This window comes from Artemia sp. Qi Xiang Cuo, chromosome 17 (genome assembly GCF_049724085.1).
Source record: "Artemia sp. Qi Xiang Cuo chromosome 17, ASM4972408v1, whole genome shotgun sequence".
NCBI lineage: Eukaryota > Metazoa > Arthropoda > Branchiopoda > Anostraca > Artemiidae > Artemia > Artemia sp. Qi Xiang Cuo.
In genome coordinates, this window is record NC_142810.1 from 59345454 (window position 1) to 59365925 (window position 20472).

General features: G+C 37.8%; 1 protein-coding gene across 2 annotated transcripts in view; it reads right to left on the minus strand.

The window, feature by feature from the left end:
• Positions 1-20472, minus strand: part of LOC148942417 (uncharacterized) — a 112193-nt gene that overhangs the window by 26414 nt on the left and 65307 nt on the right. For both annotated transcript variants that reach the window (XM_089102858.1, XM_089102857.1), the window contains exon 8: positions 7454-7631. In XM_089102858.1, coding sequence (XP_088958984.1) covers positions 7454-7631 — 178 coding nt within the window. The remainder of the gene's footprint in view (positions 1-7453; positions 7632-20472) is intronic.

Below are 20472 nucleotides of genomic sequence, written 5' to 3' on the forward strand. Positions count from 1 at the left end.
GTGTGCATGTGTTATTTTTTTTGTGTGTATGTGTGTGTGTGTGTGTGTGTGTGTAAGTTTTCGTGTGTGTGTGTAAGTTTTGTGTGTGTGTGTAAGTTTTTGTGCGTGTGTGTAGGTTTTAGTGTGTGTGTAAGTTTTTGTGTGCATGTAGTTTTTGTGTGCATGTAAGTTTTTGCGTGTGGGTGTAAGTTTTGTGTGTGCGTGTGTGTGTGTAAGTTTGTGTGTGTCCAAGCTTTTGTGTGTGTAAGTTTTGTCGTGTGTGTGTGTGTGTAAGTTTTCGTGTGTGTGTGTGTGTGTGTAATTTTTTGTGTGCATGTAAGTTTTAATTTGCATGTGTAAGTTTTGTGTGTGTGTGTGTGTGTGTGTTTGTGTGTGTGTGTTAGTTTTTGTGTGTGTGTGTAAGTTTTGTGTGTGTGTGTGTAAGTTTTTGTGCGTGTGTTTTAGTTTTTGTGTGCATGTAAGTTTTTGTGTGCTTGTAAGTTTTTGCGTGTGGGTGTTTGTTTTTGTGTGTGCGTGTTTGTTTTTGTGTGTGTAAGCTTTTGTGTGTGGGTGTTAGTTTTTTGTGTGTGTGTGTAAGTTTGTGTGTGTTGTGTGTGTGTGTGTAAGTTTTTGTGTGTGTAAGTTTTTTGTGTGTGTGTGTGTAAGTTTGTTTGTGTGTGTGTGTGTGTGTGTGTGTGTAAGTTTTTGTGTGTGTGTGAGTTTTTGTGTGTGTGTGTAAGTTTTAGTGTGTGTGCGTGTCATTTTTGTGTGTGTGTGTGTTTGTAAGTTTTTGTGCGTGTGTGTGTGTGTTTTTTGTTGTGTTGTGTGTGTCTGTTTGTGTGTGTGTGTGTGTTCGTTAGGGCGTGTGTGTGTGTGTGTAAGTTTTAGTGTGAATGTGTAAGTTTTTTTGGGTGTAATTTTTGGCGTGTTTGTGTAATTTTTCGTGTGTTTGTGTATAAGTTTTGTGTGTGTGTGTGTGTGTAAGTTTTTGTGCGTGTGTGTGTGAGTTTTTTGTGTTCATGTATAAGTTTTTGTGTGTGTGTGTGTGTAAGTTTTTGTGTGTGTGTAAGTTTTGGTGTGTGTGTGTGAGTTTTCGTGTGTTTGTGTGTGTAAGTTTTGTGTGTGTGTCTGTGTGTGTGTAAGTTTTTGTGTGCATGTAAGTTTTGGTGTGCATTTTTTTTTTCTTGTTAATTTTTTAGTTTTTGTGTGTGTGTGTTTGCGTGGTTTATTGTGATTGTTAAAGTTTTTTCTATTTTGTTAAATAATTCGTGTGTGTGTGTGTATTTGTTTGTAGTGTGTTTTTGTGTGTGTGTAATTGTGTTTGGTTTTGATTGTGAGTTTTTTTTGTGTTCATGTTTTAGTTTTTTTTTTTTGTGTGTGTGTGTGTAAGTTTTTGTGTGTGTGTAAGTTTTTTAGTGTGTGTGTGAGTTTTACTGTGTGTGTGTGTGTAAGTTTTGTGTGTGTGTATGTAAGTTTTTGTGTGAATGTAAGTTTTTGTGTTCATGTAAGTTTTCGTGTGCATGTGTAAGTTTTTGTGTGTGTGTAAGTTTTTTTGTGTGTGTGTTTTAGTGTTTGTGTGTGTGTGTAATTTTTTTCGTTTGTGTTTTATTTTTCATGTGTGTGTGTGTGTAAGTTTTTGTGTGTGTGTGTGTAAGTTTTTGTGCGTGTGTGTATTTTTGAGTGTGTGTGTAATTTTTATTGTGCATGTAATTATTTTTGTGAATGTAATTTTTTGCATGTGGGTCTAATTTTTTGTGTGTGTGTGTGTAAGTTTTTGTGTGTTTAAGACTTTGCTTGTTGAGGTAAGTTTTTTGTGTGTGTGTGTAAGTTTGTGTGTGTGTGTGTGTGTGTGTATTTATGTTTTGGTTCAAGTTTTTTTTGTTTTTTTTTTTTTATAATTGTGTTTGTTTTTTTGTTTGTGTTTAAGTTTTTGTGTGTGTTATTTTTTTCTTGTGTGTGTTATTGTTCGCGTGTGTGTGTGTGTAAGTTTTGTGTGTGTGTGTGTAAGTTTTTGTGATTGTGTGTGTGAGTTTTTTTTTGTTTTAATGTGTTAGTTTTTTTGTGTTTGTGTGTTTAAGTATGATTTTGCGTGTGTGTAAGTTTTGGCGTGTGTGTGTGAGTTTTCGTGTGTGTGTGTAAGTTTTGTGTGTGTGTGTGTGTAAGTTTTTGTGTGCATGTAAGTTTTTATCTGAATATAAGTTTTAGTGTGCATGTGTAAGTTTTTTTGTGTTTGTGTGTGTGTTTGTTTTTTTGTGTTTGTGTTTTAGTTTTTGTGTGTGTGTGTTTGTTTTCGTGTGTGTGTGTATTTTTTTGTGTGTGTGTGTCAGTTTTTGTGTGTGTGTGTGTAAGTTTTCGTGTGTGTGTAAGTTTTTGTGTGCATGTATGGGGACCGGGGGGGACCTTTGGGGCCCAGGGAGGGCGTTTGGGGATCCCGGGCCCTTGAGGATTGGGTGGTCTTTTGGGAGCCCAGTGGACCTTTGGGGACCGGGGGAGGACCTTTGGGGGTCCGGGGGACCCTTGGGGGCCGTTTGGCCCGTTGGGAGCCCGGGGGCCCTGTGAGGACCAGGGGAGGGCCTGTGGGGGTCTGAGGAGGGCGTTTGGGGGATAACAATTCGAAATTTTTACTTTTTAGTTTACTTTTTTTTTTGCGGCGCATCCCTGCGGCGCATCCTGCGGCGCTTTCCTGCGGTGCCTCCCTGCGGCGCTTTCCTGACCCGCGGCGCATCCCTGCGGCGCTTTCCTGGCCCACGGCGCATCCCGGCGGCGTTTCTCTGGTCCCGGGGACCTTTGGGGCCGGGAGAGGGCCTTTGGGGCACAGGGAGGGCCTTTGGGGCACAGGGAGGGCCGTTGGGGGTCCGGGGGGCAGTTGTGGGCCTGGGGGACATTTGGGGACCGATGAAGGGCCTTTGGAACCCCGTTGGTCCTTTGGGAGCTCGATGGGCCTTTGGGGGGCCCGGGGATGGCCTTTTGGGGTCTGGGTGGGCCTTTGGGGGCGCCGGTGGCCCTTGGGGAGCTGGGGGGGCCTTTGAGGACCGGGGGCTTCCTTCGGGGTGGGGGTAGGAGGATTGGAACCCTTTGGGGTTGGGTTAGAGGACCTCACAACACTGTTCAAATGAAACTTGTGTATTATAACGACCACAGAGTTTCACCATTAAATTCTCTTCTAAAATCTCTTCAAAAATCATCTTTTAAAATGTCTCTAACTGTTTCGCCGAAATAGTTCCATAACCTGTCTAAAACAGTTTCGCCCAAATAATCCCTAAACGTAATTCAGCGTGTTCCTTTTGTTTTTGGCATCTCTGCGCTAATGCATTTCAAATAAATAAGAAACCTGATTCCCGCGCTAAAATAATTCATCGCTAAGATGTTTCTTGGAGAATTGTTTCCATGGCCTCTGGTTATTAATATCCTTTGGAGTTCGACCAAAAGAGTTGTTTCCGAGGCAATGACATTAATGACTTGGATCTATTCCTGGAGAATCGTTTCTAGGCGAAAATTTTTAAAGTCTGACAGATGATGTAGTTGGTTGATTGATCTGTCAAGAAAGGGGAATTAATTTGTTGTTTATAAGGGTCATTATTGATTAACTATAGGTGAATTTTGGTCTACAGCACAGGTGTTCCAAGGTCGATGTTGTTGTTGTTGTAAGTGCACGCTCTCAGCGAATGTCAAGGTCGATGTTGTTGTTGTTGATTTAGGTCATTGACCCCATTAACCACGTGTTCTCCCTAATGACTCTATGCCCATATATGGTGTGCTGTTCGGAGTCTATGCCCTTATTTGGTGTGGGGTTCGGACTGACAGCACAGGTGTTTTCCGTAGGGACTCTATGCCCATATTTGGTGTACGTACCGGAGATACGTTCTTTTGATAACCGAATTATGTACGTACCGGAGTCAATAAGGCCCTTCTACTTACATACATCATCAATAGTGTGCATCCTCTTTCTGCAAATATTTAAATCAAAACAGTTTAACTGTCAAACTGTTCCATAAGACTTCTTTTGAGCTGATTTTTAATGTTTTCCAAGCAGATATACTTGAATATTTTTAGAGACTGTCCTTTCTGAACTTTAAAAAGAAAGTTCTGCTCCGTCTAACCGAAAAAAATCACACTTTTTAATGATATAAGTTTCATCAAAGCAAAATATTTATATCTCCGACATAAAACAAGAGAAGTTAAATTGTTTTTCTAATATTTCCAGGAGAGTGACTGCCGCCTTCTAGTTTTCTGTCATTTACTTGGATATCGGACATGTCCGCCTAATAAATGGGCGTCATTTACTCGGATATCGGACAGGTCTGCCCAATAAATGGGCGGACGCCCAATAAATGGGCATCATTTACTCGGATATCGGACATGTCCGCCCAATAAATGGGCGTCATTTACTCGGATATCGGACATGTCCACCCAATAAAAGGGCCACACGTAAATAGTAAGGCCACACGAGCTAGAAAAGTTTACAATGGACAAGACAGGATATTTTCTCAAAGCATTAAGTCCGCTCAAATGTTTTCCAGGGATACCGTTAAGGGACAGCCTTAAGTAAGTGTTTGGCTGGCCGTCCATAAACAATAAGTTGGGCGAAAAAAATGTAGTTCGGTCCCTCTTTCCAGGGCTTCAATGACAGAAGAGTTAAGATGGCTAGGCCACGTTATACGGATGAACGATAACAGATAGACAAAGTTTGCGTCTTTTGACCATCAATCTGGAGGCTAAATGAAAATCAGGTCTCCCCCAAATAGGGTACAAAGAGGTTGAATTTAAACAACACTGGAGCCGTCTAGGGGGAACCGTCTAGGGGAAACGTCTAGGGACAGTTATAGGTGCTTGTTTGACTGATCGTAAATAAAACAATAGGCTGTGAAAAAATGGGGTTCGATACTAAATTCTAGGGTTTCAATGAAAGAAAAGTTAAGATGGCCAGATCACGTTTTATGGATGCAGGATGGCAGATTGCCAAAGATTGTAATTTTTGGCCATCATTCGGAGGCCAAATGAAAAGCAGGTCCACCCCAAATAGGGAAGAGGAAGGATTTAAAGGATACTGAAGCTTCATAGGAGATGGTAAAGAGTGAAGCTTTGAATTGATTAGGGTGGAGAAGGAAAGCTCGTAACTGTGTCCTCCTCAGGTGGCTTGATGCTGCAGTGAGTTAGTAATAAAATCACTGAGAAGTTCACTGAACAGTTGAGCAGTGAGCAGTAAGCAAAACATCACTGAGCATTTCTAGCTATTGCGCTTATTTTACAGCCCATTTTCGGAATAGGATTCTATTTAAATGAAAATATTTTATAAGTTTTTTTTTGTAACTAAGCTTTAAAAATATTAGGGATCAGAAATCTTTATTTATTTTATTATCTTAAAAAACATTTTTTTAAACAGCTGATCGATTGCGTGTGTACACTCCAACAAATTGCACTCTGTCCTATAAAATTGAAAAACAATGGCCAAAAAGATAAAAAAAATTTCAAATGCTGAGCTTCTTTCTTAAGCAGGAAAAACACTCTATGCTTCATATCAAGAGTTCCAGGAGTTCAGTCGGAAAGTTTTCCCCCTGAGAGGGGAAGGACAGCCCGGACTAATGCTTTTACCAGAATATAAATAGGAATATCTCTCGTTTTTCTCTTTCCATACGATGTTTAGTGTCTTCTTGTTTTCTAGATGGCCTACCCAAGGTTGTGTCAATAATGAACTCATCTAACTTCGCTCATAAAATTCTCCGTGAGAAATGTAAATACTTTATCACATTTATTTTAGATAGTAATATGAAATGATTAAACGAAAACCATAAACATCAATTTGTACGGTGGTTTTGAGTGGAAACTACGAATAAAATTTCACATTGAATAGCAGTGAATTGTGAACTTCAGATTTTCACATTGAAGAAATTGGCAGCTTGGGTTTAATCATTGCGGTGGTGGTTTTAAGAAATGGATTGGGCATTTCTGATTTATGTTCCTCAAAATCAAAATTTAATACCTCCATTTTTTTTATTTTTTAAGATGGTTGGTATCTAAAGTATAGACAAAGTATCTCATCAGACCCTGATTTTTTCGGTTCATATAACCTAGTATACATAGATACTCCAGAATCAAGGGCACCACCAAAAAATATTACCGGGAGGGGGGGGGGATAGAATTTTCTAATCAACTGGTGATCGGTGTGCTGGTAATAAATTTGCTACACTCCAACACTACAACCACAAAATTGATCCTTCATTAATTTACATTTTTTGGGGGATACCAGGGTCACTTTTAGTTTAGATAATCCCATCCCCTCATCTAATGCCTGGATATAAATGATTTTAAACAGAAGATTCGAAAAGCGTATGGAACGAATCTGTCATGCAACCTACTATATAACCGCTGTATTCTTCCACGAATTTATAATAGTTTTATCCCCCCCCACCGGCCTTAGCCCTGTCGTCTTTATGTCCCACGTTTACTTTTGAGGAGAAAAAAAAAATCCGTAGCGTGTTTTATAAGCTTTCAAAATACCTGCCACCCCCCTCTGGCGAAGAAACCGACAGGTATCAGTACGTTATAGACTCGATGATCCCTTAGCTGTGATCTCAATCACGAGGGTTAAGTTACTGAAGTCCGCGCATAGACCCCACTTCTAGTATGTATGAAGCAATAGTCAGCAGTTCGTGAAAGTTGTATTTTTTCACCACTAACACTGTTTAAGACTGTAAAAAATTTCAATGAAAAATAAAAACTGAAAAATTACCGTATGCGCGGGCCTTAAGCTTGAGAAAAACATTATTCCATTAGTAGGAGTTATACAGCAGAGGGAATGGGGGACTGAAATTCTGCTCTTTGGCTAGCCTCCCCATCAAAAAAAGAAGAGAAAATCATAAACTTGGACACAACAGTTGGGTTCACTTGCCATGACAAATGACATGACCATGACAAATATTGACTCTTTATGAAACTGGCATTAGCCCTTCCTTATACAGTGCTAGGTCACCTTTTTTGTTTTAAACAAACTTTTTTGTCTTAAACAAACTATATATCAGTACATGCTTACAGCACCGTATATCAGCCATTATCACCCCAGAACAATTTTCGAGACAGAAAAATGCCTACCACCCTACCACCAAGACCCTGAAAGATCCTGCAAGCTTTTTTGGTCCATGAAAAAAGACTTTCTGGACATTTTTGGGTATTTGATTGTTTTGACCTATTCCAATTTTGGATATCTGGGTACACATAGGTCATAATCCTAATGGGTAGCTACAACAGTTTAACTTTCAGCACAAAGTAACGAGGGGTTGCCCATTCTCCCACCTTGAGATACATCTCGGAGCGCCACATGTGCTGCACATTTATGCCACATGTGGCAGGTTCGGCCACGCTTCGGACTTGCCACCTGGTGTTTGTTATTTCTAAAAGTCAGTGACGCTCCGAAAGTAATTCAGGGGTGATGTTTATTTTTTCCTTTTGAACGTCGTCTGTAATTTTAGAGCCTTACCTTCAAAATCTTCCAAATCCACTCTTAGTGAGTAGTCCTCCACATTTGTTAACATGTAAATATTTTCATTACCAAGCCAAAATTCTCGCAAAGGATCCCCGAATCCCGCTTTGTAATCGTCCCAATTTCGATTGAAGTTCTCACGGCTTTCTCCATAGTCGTCTCTGCGCTGTATCACCTAAAATCAAAATAAATCGTGGATACTATGACCTGTATCGATAGTATAGCCCAATGAGTTCGGACGACTTTTAAGAGTGGAAAATGGCGCTGGTGTCAACAAAAAAAAATATCAACACCATCTAGCGCCTGCCAACATTTGGCATTTTTTTAAACTTTGCCATTGTTTTCTGTCAGGAACTAAGATCAAAAACTAATTATTACATTAATTTTACTAATTGCACTAATTAAGTTAATTATTCTTATTATTACATAGAAAGCAGGTGAAGAAGCATATATAGTGCTTGGGAGAGAGAACAAAATTTGTACTTCCTATTTGGTAATTTTTGCCCCTCTATCCCTGCAACTAGTACAATTTAAGACCTTCTGGTTGGTCACGTGCCCCTATCTAGCCCCCTGGGTAAGCCCCTGGTTTGACGAGAACCCAGCCTCATAGGACTCCTAAGAAGTTTATTTCCAAGCTAGGAAAGATTTATTCTTTCTTTAGTAAGCTAGAAAAACGGACTATTTCGTTTTTTTCTGGAACATAGAAGTAAATTTGGCAAATATTTTGGGGATGTTTCTTCTACATTTCAAAATGCATAAAAAAGCCGATTGTATCACCTATTGCTACTGATGTACACAACCCTGATCACGAAAAAACAAAATCTACGAAAAAGGCTCTTCAATTTGACTACCTTTCCCCAAGCCATTTTTCACAAGACTTTCGACCAGTGCGCATAATTAGAAGTCTTTCAAATTTTTTTATTTTGTTTTTCAATAAAAAATTCATAAATTATATAAATATGGAGATGGTAAGACCAGCAGTCAACTGCTACTCCAATATGCAGTGAAAACTATAGAGAGAAAGGGGTGGTGTCTCAAAATAATCTCTATGCCTCCCTAGAAAAGATCCCGTCCTTGAAATAAAAATTTTAAAGGTTTGCCCCATATTTTCCTGTATTTCCCATATGATATGATATTTATTTGATAAAAAAAAAAAAAATGATAATACCATGGCGACAGAACATAATACGCAAAGAAAATAGCTAAATAAAAAAATGCACAATTATTCAAAAAATATTTCTCGATGCGCCATACCCACATCAAATAATCTACAACAACTTTTTATGTCGATAAAATTTCTATTTTCCAAGTAAGTCACCTAATTTTGAATTCCCTATATAATTTGCCTATTTTTTACGTTTTCTCTAAGTTTTTCTCTTCCCTTCGAATTAAAATTCTGAATACACCCCTGTGTTCATTTTCCCTTTCCATCTTTCCCTTTCCATCTTCAGTCTCTTTACTAATACAAATTTATAGAAAGCACGTAGATGTAAGCAGTAACTTTTAAATGAACCCTTGAAGATCTCGCTATGATACTCAAGTGGCCTGCTAACACTGGACAGCAAAAAAAAAGCTATAAAAACAGACACGTCAATGCTATCCTGGCTAAAATACGATTTTCTACGACTTTCCTGGTAGGGGGATGAACATATCTAGTTAAGGTCTTTAAACCAAGGGTCTGAGGTATTATTGGGTCCCTGGCCCTAATTATCAGATAATAGTCCCGCCTATGCTAGTATAAGTTACTTTTACCACGTTTTAAATTTACCACGTTATTAATAAACTACTTTCAATTGTGCTTTAAATGTATTAATTTTTTCCTTACCTATGACCTAGAAAACATGTTGGTTTATAACAATAATATTCTCTATGGGTCGACATATTAGTTTGATTATTCTTCCTGATTAATTTTAACTCTTATGACTTTAACTTATTGATTTTTACTCTTTTCGAATTGATTTTGGATTTCTTTTGGTTGGCTCGCTTCCGCAATGGGCCACATCACTTTACGCAATGGGCCACATCAGCCTTACTTTTTGTGTGTGCATACGTTTTTTAGTTAGTGTTAGTCAAGTTATAGTTAGTCAAGAGTTCAGAAAAATTTGTGTAAGTTAACGTTTAAGTTGTTGGATTTGACAGTTTGGTCAACAAAAGGGAGCTTGGGAAGAGAGGTTTTAAGATTCCAGAGGGGCGTTGAGAGGTTCCAGTGGGGCGTCTCCTCCTTTACTTACAAACCTGGTGGTTTATATTTACGCAGCCGTAGTAAAAATATCTTCTCCCCCTCGAACGTACAGTAGGTAGTTTTTATTTCGATAAATAACATTCCGAATAGGGATAAATCCTTTTATTAGACAATAAAAATAACAATCAAAAATATACTGGATATTTCGATCACGTGTACAGTGATCGTTATCAGCAGAAATACTCTGAGTGTTTCTGCTGTGTTGATCACTATACCTGTAGTCGAAATATCCAGCATATTTTTTTTATTGTTTTCTTTCAGTGTGTAATAAAAGGATTTACCCCTATTCGAACTTTTATTTATCTTCATGGAAAGGCAGTGTGGTCTTCAATATTACATAATTTTTATTTATATCTGTAACTGTTATCGAGGAGGTTTCAAACCTCCTCGAGGAGGTTTGATTTCTTGTTTAAATTAAACCTGTTCTCGAGGAGGTTTAAATTCTTGAAAACTTGTTTTCACAGTTACTTTTGATATAAGCCTAGAGTTGAGTCGGTATTGGTGCATTATATGGGCCTTTCTAAAAAGTCAGGTTTGGTTAATTCTAATGAAATAAAATAAAAAAGGGGATAAATATATATAATAGTTTATAAATAAATTCGGGATATATATTTGCACATTAGAGGATGGAGGGGTGGGGGGAGTAAATAATGACATATATTAAATACGTAACCTAACCTAACCTAGACACCACCACCCCCCCTAAACCCCAAAAAACAACAGTTTAAATATTGTAAAAGCAATGAAAACCACGCTTGACATTGTATTACTCTATAGCGGTCTATTGTATTAACCGGTCTGGCGAGTTTTTCGTAACTGGTTTCCTTGTAAAGGCCCATATAACGTACCAGTACCATTGAGTCTGTTCAGAAGGAAACGTGTTAAGAAAACAATTCTTACTTCATAATATGTAGAAAAGATTGTTCTTAACATGTTTTTACTGCGATCCCACTATGATTTATCCCCCCTCTAATGTGCAAATATATAGCCCAAAATTTATATTTCCCATGCATTTTGTCATGCGTTACTCTTGTTTCAAGTTTTCAACTCGTGTACCCGTAAATTGAATCAACGCTGACGAAATCCAGAAAAAGAAAACACATGGGAAATGAATAATTTGGGCTATATATTTACACATTAAGTGCGGGGGGTTTGGGGTAAAGTATAGTGGAATCGCGATCAAAATGTGTCAACTACATTTATCCTGCATGTTATGAAGTAAGAACTGTTTCTTAACATAATTCCTTCTCAACAGCCCCATTTCTAGGCTTATATCTTACTCTTTACTGTTAAGTGTAACTGCTACTACTACTAACAACTCACCATTACACCAAGCCGTCTGAGGCCAACCCAGCTACGCACGCTCCTCCTCCATCCCAATCTGTTCAAAGAATTCCTCTTTAAACCCTCGCTGGAAGTCCCATTTCCCTTAAATCTTTCTTTATGACATCCTCCCACACCAACCGCGGACGACCTGATTTCCGCTTAGCCCTGAACGGTTGGCCGAAAAGGATAATCATCGACAATCTGTCATCCGTCATCCACAGAACGTGCCCTAACCATCTCAACCTTTCTTTCATTATAGCCCTTGAAAGCGGGATTGAACCAATTTTTTCGTACAGCCTACAGTTTGAAAAACAGTCAGTTAGCCGGGTACCCAGAACAATCCGTAGGAAATTTCTCTGGAAAACATCTAACAAATCTTCATTCACTTTTCGGAGCGCCCATGCTTCAGAACCATGCTTGTATTATTCTAATTTTGGTTTGCAGACCTTCATTTTGCTCACACTTTCATCTAGAATGCTTAAATTACAGCATAATCTAAGTCCAGGAAAGTTTTTGCTCCCCATTTTATTCCATGTTCTCCCATTGCCTTTCCTGTGGTCCTTAAGACAGAGTCCATCAAATGATCCCCACTCACTCTTATCACCTGTCTTATACAGTGGTTTAATTTCCTAAAATCGATAGGTACTTATTAAGCGTAACCTACGACCATATATTAGGATATAATATAATATTAGGATATAATCGAATATCATTCCTGACTATTTTTAAAATAGATTTTTCTGGATTAGACAATTTCTTTCAACGTGAACTTTTTCATTTTCAGTTACTATTGTCCGTGGTTCACTCCAGTGGCGGATCCAGGGGGGCGCCCTAGCGTAGTCTAAAGTAGTGTAATTTACTTAATTAACTCAAGTTTGCGTTAATTAAACTTGCTCCTAACGCAAGTTTTTCGGATCAACCTATTTTACACCCCTCCCTAAATTTTCTTTTTTGGATCAACCTATTTTGCACCCCCCCCCCCCTAAAAAAATCCTGGATCCGCCCCTTTAATAAGTTGCAGCTAATACTGCAACCAAGACATATCGAAAATTCAAAGAGCTATTGTCTTCATAATTAACGTGTCAGATCATTTTAGTCCTTTTAGTAAATGAGTCAAGGATATACACAATATAATCATATATGAAATGCTTCATTATTGAGCCCTATACGAATTACCTTCCGGAAGACAATGTTCTTTGAATTTGTGTAACCTTGATCTTAATAGGTTGAACAGAGAAAGACACGAATAACACAGAAAAAGACACATTTTTTCGTAAATAAGAGTGGGCGTGGCTTTATCACCATCTTAAACGTATTTATTCTAGGTCATGTTCCACAATAAGACAAGGGCAACTTTTTTCCCCTTTAGGGCTACAAAAAGACTCGTATTTTAGTGAAAGAAAGTCAAGGTAGTTGACTAAAATTAGATTGAGAAGATTAACATTTTTAGTAGTTCTTAATTTTAATTAGCGCTATAATGATTTAATTAACGTTACAAGAGCCTGAATAAGCTTTGGAAAGCAAACGAAAAGAGAGAGAGAGAGTGAGCGATAGAGAAGGGAATGGCAAGAAAAAAGGAGAAAGAGAGAGAGAGAGAAACAGGGAAATCGAAAAGGCTGGACATATAATTCCAGGCAGGGAAATCGAAAAAGGGTGGCGTAGACAGTTGTGATAAGTTTTTGTTAAGTCCTGAGCACGGAACACAAATAGTAGCCAATCAACAGAAGCACAGCTACAACTATGAGGAGTACAGGAGGTGGAGGAGCTCGTGAGGAGTGCTTCAAATAATCTCATTGCCTTCCTATAAAAATCTAGCGGTTCCAATCCAAATTTTAGAGATTTCTTGTATATTTTCTTGTATTTTCCATTTAATTCGCCCATTTTTTGTAACTCCAAAGTCAAGTGGATTGGTGCGCTGGATTTAGGATTCTTTGTCCGAGAGGGCGAGGGTTCTAATCCTGGTGTAACAAATTATTTGGTTTGTGCGAGGGTCAGTGGTGTGACTCTGTAAGCTCAGCCTGAGTCGACCCAGCTCTAAATGGGTACCTGTAGAAATCTGGGGAAGGTAAACAGGAAGGGTGTGCGAAAGCACAGGATGGTTGGCCCCCAACCACCCATTGCACTTCCTGACTGAAGGGCCAAGAAACGGAGATCAGCACCGCAGGTAGGGACTGTAAAGTCCAATGCCGTATTATTTTTATTTTGTAATTCCAAGATGCGGACACCACCACAAAACTGGAAACATTACGTGCCTGAAGCTCAGTCATGAACCAATGCGCAGGAAAGACTATCATAGGCAGGGCGCTAGCGCTGCCTAAGTAAAGAACGATGTGGGCACAATGTGTTTTTTCTCCACCCGGGCACTTCGGATCAAAGGAGTTGTCGTAGAAACTTCGAAAAGGGCTCATTCGATTGGAAATGGGAGTGGCTAGTGTCCTTTTTAACAGTCAAAAGTTATTAGAGGGCAACTAGCCCCCCCCTCCCCGCCCATAATTCCCCCAAACACATACAAGCAAAAATTTGAGATAGCAATTTTGTTCTGCATAGTTAATTTCCGGAGCTAAATTGTGTTTTTCAGGAGGACATTCCCCCACAACCCTCGGGGCAAGGGTTCTAAGATAAGCCCTGTGGGCATATACGGTTTTTATAGAAGGCGTTGTCGTAGAAACTTCATAACAGGCTCATTCAATTGGAAATTCAAAGGGCTAGTGCCCTTTTTAATAGTCGAAAGTGATTGGAGGGCAACTACCCCCCCCCCCCACGCCGATCATTCCCCCAAACACATCCAATCAAAATTTTGATATAGTCATTTTGTTCAGCGTAGTTGTTTTCCAGATAGAAAATATCTTTTTGAGGAGGACACACCCATACAACCCTCAGGGCAAGGGTTTTAAGTTATGGCCTGGGGGCATATAAGGTTTTTATAGAAGGTTTTGTCGTAGAAACTTCAAAACAGTTTCTTTCGATTGGAAATTCAAAGGGCTAGTACCCTTTTTATTAGTCGAAAGTAATTGGAAGGCAACTAACACCCCTTCCACGCCCACGATTTCCCCAAAAATATCCAATCAAAATTTTGAGATAGCCATTTTGTTCCACGCAGTTTAAAGTTTAGGAAATTATACCTTTGAGCAGGACACTCCTCCCACAGTCTTCAGAGCAAGGGTTATAAGTTATGCCCTGGGGGCATATAAGTTTTTATTGAAATCTGTATCCTAGAAACTTGAAAAAGGGTTCATTCGCTTGTAATTTCAAAGGTCTAGTGCCCTTTTTAATAGTCGAAAATGATTTGAGGGGAACTAGCCGCCCTCTCTCGCCCACCTTTTCCCCAAACACATCCAATCAAAATTTTTAGATAGCCATTTTATTAAGTGTTTTTGATTTCCAGATAGAAACTATGTTTTTGAGGAGGACACTCCCCCACAGCCCTCAAGGGTTGTAAGTTATGCCCAGGGGGATTATAAGTCATTAGCCGAACGCATTGTCGTAGAAAGTTCAAAAATGACTCATTCGACTGAAAACTGAAATGACTAGTGCCCTTTTTAATAGTCAAAAGTGATTGGTAGGCAACAAACACCCCTTCCACCCCCACCATTTCCCTAAACATATCCGATCAAAATTTCTTGATAGCCAGTTTGTTCCACAAATTTTAAAGTTCAGGAAATTATACCTTTGAGCAGAACACTCTCCCCAAAGTCTTCAGGTCAAGGGTTAAAAGCTATGCCCTTGGGGCACGTAAGGTTTTTATTGAAATTGTCAACTAACTCCCCTCTCACGCCAACCATTTCCCCAAACGCATCAAAATTGAGAGGTCGCGATTTCGTTTAACGTAGTAGAAAGTTCTGGAAATTAGGTCTTTTAGGATAAAAACCCCATCAGAGCTTTCAGGGCAAGGGTAGTAATTTGTGCTCTGGGGGCATATAAGGTTTATATAGAAAGTTGTTTTAGAAATTTCAAAAGGGGCTAATGAAATTTCAAAAGAAATTTCATTTGATAGGAAATTGCCCTTTTTAATAGTCGAAAGTGAGTGAAGAGTGATTAACCCCCCCTCTCACGCCCTCCATTTCTCCAAACACATTCAATCAAAGCTTAGAGATAGCCATTTTGTTCAACGTAGTTGAAAGTTCTGGAAATAATGTCTTTAAGGATGACAAACCCCCAAGAGTCCCCAGGGCAAAGGTTGTGAGTTATGCCCAGGGGGCATATAAGGTTTGTAATGATGGTGTTGTCGTAAAAACTTCAAAAGGGGCTCATTCAATTGGAAATTGAGAGGGATGGTGCCCTTTTTAATAGTTGAAAGTGATTGGACGGTAACTAACCCCTCTCTCACGCTCACCATTTCTCCAAACACATTCAATCAAAATTTTCAGATAGGCACTTTGTTCAACGCAGTGGAAAGTTCTTGGAATTAGGTCTGTGAGGATGACAACCCCCCCCCCTCCCACCCCACAGGGCGAGGGCTGTAAGTTGTCCCCAGGGGACATATAAGGTTTTTTATTGAAAGTGTTGTCGTAGAAACTTCAAAAGGGCTCATTTGAATGGAAATTGAAAGGGCTAGCGCCTTTTTTAATAGTTGAAAGTGATTGGAAAAAGACTAACGCCCCTCTCACGCCCACCATTTTCTCAGATACATCTAAACAAATTTTGATATAGCCATTTTGTGTAACGTAGTTGAAAGTTCTGGAAATTAGGTCTTAGAGGATGAAAACCACCCTCATAGCCCTTAGGGTAAGAGTTGTAATTTATGCCCTGAGGCCATATAAGGTGTTTATAGGAAGTGTTGTCGTAGAAACTCGAAAAAGGCTCATTCGATTGGAATTCGAAAGGCCTAGTGCCCTTTTTTATAGTCGAAAGGAATTGGAAGGATTGACATTTTTATAGTAAAGATCGATGTGGATATAATGTATTATTTTTTTGTTGTTTTTGTTGTCTAGACCAGGGCACTTTGTATCAAAGGAGTTGTCGTAGGAACTTCGAAAAAGGCTCATTCGATTGAAAATAGAAAGGGCTGATGCCCTTTTTAATAGTCTTGAAGGGAAGTGATTGTAGAGAAACTAATCCCCCTCCAACGACCATCCTCCAATCTGTCTTAATGTTTAAAAACTAAATGTCGCCTTAAGATTAAATCGAAATACACTGAGTTAATTCCTAATAAGGCATCTCAGCAGTATCCCAAGAACGACTGAGGGTATTATGTTGAAACTTTGGGGCTGCTTCTGCTCTTAAAATTTAGCAAAATCAAAATAGCGTAAGTGTATCCAAGCTATCAAAGAAAGTAAACAGATTTTTTTGTGAATGGTATCAAGCTTTCCATTTCAGGTCAACTAGAGGAGTTATGAAACTAAATTAAACACTACAATTTGTGTCCAGATTTTTAAGAGGGTGTATGTTGTTAAAAATTGCTAAAAATTTTTCTCCGGCATAAAAATAGCAGGCCAAACTATAAATTCTTAAGAAAAAGAAAAGATTTAATGTATTATTTTCTTTTCTCTGAAAAGACTATGTCAATATAAAACGAACAGAAATTAATTAAAATAACTTTTTCCTCAAAATAAGTTTTTCAAAGAAAAGTAAAGAACTCCATTAAAACAAAAAATGAGCAAAAATAAAATCAAATAATCTACCAAGCGTGAAACTACCACAAATCAGCATCGATAAATAAATGAAACCCAAAACGAACAGAAATTACAATGAATAACCGAGTCAAACTCAAAACGAGCAGAAATTAACATAAGTTGGGCTTTCCCAAGGCCAGAACATAATTTGCACTTTACTGAAAAAAATACAAATGAATGTGCATTGTCAGTTTAATATACATTTACTGATATTTAGTAATCAAATTCTTAATATTATTTGATTTATTAAATTTATAAAAGTAAAAAAAATTATTTTTTTTCAGTAAAGTGCAAATTATGTTCAGGCCTTGGGAAGGCATAAGGGTATTGAGCCCAACTTATGTTAATTTCTGCTCGTTTTGAGTTTGACTCGGTTCTTTATTGTAATTTCTGTTCGTTTTAGGTTTCTTTTATTTATCGATGCTGATTTGTGGTAGTTTCACGCTTGGTAGATCATTTGATTTTATTTTTGCTCATTTTTTGTTTAATGGAGTTCTTTACTTTTCTTTGAAAAACTTATTTTGTGGAAAAACTATTTAACTAATTATAAGGATATACCATGGTTTAAGCTAGCCTAATGCTACTGTCATTAGGAGGCAATTAGGGTGAAATGAGACACCATAGTCTCTTTGCTAATTTAAATTAGTTTAATTAGAATAAGAATTTTTTTTTTAAATTTCTAAAATAAGCTTCCGCGATGAAGTGTGATGCAAAACTTCTGCGATATTGTGATGAGCAATATTGAAATATTCAAAGTTGGTGATTTTTTAAATGGTACAAAGCAAATAATTGACCAATTCACTGTGCTCATTTATATGAACACAGCAAACAATTTATGTGAGCACAATAAACCAAACCCAGGGCTTTATTCTTTACAACAACCTCTATTTCTTTTCCATAGATAAAACAATTCCAAAATTTCCTGTTACTCCCCCCCCCCCCCAAAAAAAACAACAAAAATTCCAGCCTACAAAATAGTAAATACAAGAAAGAAAACAAAATTGCCTTAGTTCATAAGTAATAATACGATTCCAGAATTTCCAGTTACTCCCCTCCCCTCACCCCCCCCCCCGCCCCAAAAAAAATTCCAGCCTACAAAATAGGTAAATGCAAGAAAGAAAACAAAATTGCCTTAGTTCATAAGTATACCTCTCAGGGATCATATATTGTCGATAATATGTAGAACTTAAGAACGTTTTTCTACGTAAAACTTAATATCTAAATGCAAGACCGTATCTAGGGGGGATATAGGGTTTGAATATAATAGATAAACGTTCAAATAGTGATAAATCCTTTCATTAGACAGTGATAATTCACAAAAAACTAGATATTTAAGTCACATGTACAGTGACCGTCATCAGCAGAGATATTACGTCATATATATGGGTTTGAGCCCCGCCCCGAAATTTTGTCTGACACGTAAAAATGTAACAAAATTACACATAAATAATTTTTTGATAAATTAAAAAAATATCATTGTCATCTCTCCCCCCCCCCCACCGAACAAAAATCCTGAATGCACCATTGCCTAAATGCGTAAAAACTATTTCTACAATAATCTGAGATAGGAACTATTTATACCTTCTACGTTTCTAGTAAATTGTCCTGGAAGAACCGTTCCTGGAGCTTGATAATTCCCGTTCCAGGAATTGTCCTGGAGCTTGAGATCCCAAATTGTATCCCTACTTTATGTTGTTGTGAAATTCTTTAGTTTGATATAATTTTCATGTTTCGTATGCATGTAAGTATTTGGCGTAGCAACGGCGAAGCAATGGGCCTGCGAGGCCTTGGCCTCGATTTTGGTTGCATGGGTCCTGCCCGTCATTAAAGATAAAGGTCCAGAAATAGACTGAAACAAGTTTGGTTACCTTCTACCCCGTAACAAGGGATTTTTCCAGAATTTTGTCATCAACAGAACAAACCATAGGATACCATCTACTAGACTATAGGATACATATATATACCATAGAATATACAACATAGGACCATATGATACATCATAGGATATATAGGATACATCTACCATAGGATACATCAAACCATAGGATATCAGCCAAACTTTATCAGAACAAGCGCACTAGCGTTTCATGTAGTAAAGAGCCATAAGTCATCAATATTTTACTCTTTTCCCCAGAATCCCGTTTCTGTGAAGATGTTTGGTTCAAAATAGTCGAAATGTCTAATAAAATACCCCCGGGGATGATATGATTTCCATAAGCCCCGAGGCAAGGACTATAAATAATTTAAACAGGAAATTGTTTAAACATTTGTTTTATAAGAGAAAAGGTGGGCTTGCGAATTATCTCAGGAACGGCTAAGAGTATTAAGTTGAAACTTTCAAGGAACGAACTGGGGGATGTTGAACTTAATCAAACGACATTATGTGAATCCAGGTTATTAAACGGACGTATTTGGGAAATCTTATGAGCAGCTTAAGGTATTAAGTTGAAAATTTCAGGGAATGCTGAGGAGGAGGGTGAACTAAATCAAAACACAATATATCCATCAAGGTTACTATAAGAGCTCATCTGCCATATATCTAGAACAGCTAAGAGTATTAAGTTAAAACTGTCAGGGAATGTTGATAGAAATGCTAACCTAACTCAAATACACTATGTGCATCCAGGTAGTCAAAGGGATGTATCTGCCGTTGTCAAAGGGAATATCTCAGGATCTTCGAAGGGTATTATGTTGAAACTTTCAGTAAATATTTTGGGGACGTTGGAATAAATGAAATACACTACATGTCAAGGTTGTCAAAAGGGGGAACCTACAATATGTCAGAAATAGCAAATCATATAAAGTTGAATCATTCAGGCAATGTTGAGTGGCATACTGAACAAAATGTGCGAATCCAAGTTATAAAAAGAGGGGCATATCTGCAATATTTTTGAAACAAATAATACTATTAAATCGAGACTTTGAATCTTGAGGCAGAAGCTGAACTGAATCAAAAGACATTAAAATTCAATGGATCTGGAGATTCATACGTGAATATTTTCTTCAAATTAAATTAAAGGCCAACAAGCAACGTTGACGGAATTAAGTGACGGGAGGATTCAAGGACACTGTATAATTTGGGCTTTATATCTGACAATTAGGGGGAGGGGTAAAGTGAACTGAATCACTTTTAGGAACGATAGAAGTTAGCAGTTTTAAAGCAGTTTTCAGAATTTTTTATTGTTCCCTTCTGCGGGGACAAACCACAAAATCTATAATAAAACCGTAAGTCCCAATGCATTCCCTCTCAAGAACTTTACACCGTGATGGTCTTCAGTAGCTTTGTGCTACAACGTACTGTTAGAATGGTCTTAATAGGTAAAACCCAAGAAAAACAGAGAGTTTACTGGTAAGAAATGTCGCTGTTCAAAACTTTTTGCTCTATCAACTGGTTTAACAATTTCTCATAAAATAACCGATAAGGCTTAAAAAGGCGGGACTGTTTGTCTCTCTGGAAATTGTACTTCCTTGTCTGTCTTGATCTGTCGCTCAGTATTAGTTCAGATTTATTTATAATTTAAAGTTTATTACTTTTTTTTATCTCTACTTTGTTTATAATAGCCTATTATAGCCGTTTTTCTCTATGTTCTTATTTGTTAAATTCTGTTAATGGAAAGTGTGGTCTAAGAAATCATTAAATAAAAATAATTTAAATTAAACTAATTTAAATTAAAGGTGGGGATATTTTTCTTCCCTCTACATGAGATGAGGGATATTTAAAGTGGCTTGTGAAAATACGTCATAATAATAAACAATGGAATGAAAGCAAAGTTCTAACACAAAGGTAACAATTAACATTATTAATAACAAAAATTAATTGTATTAATAATATTAAT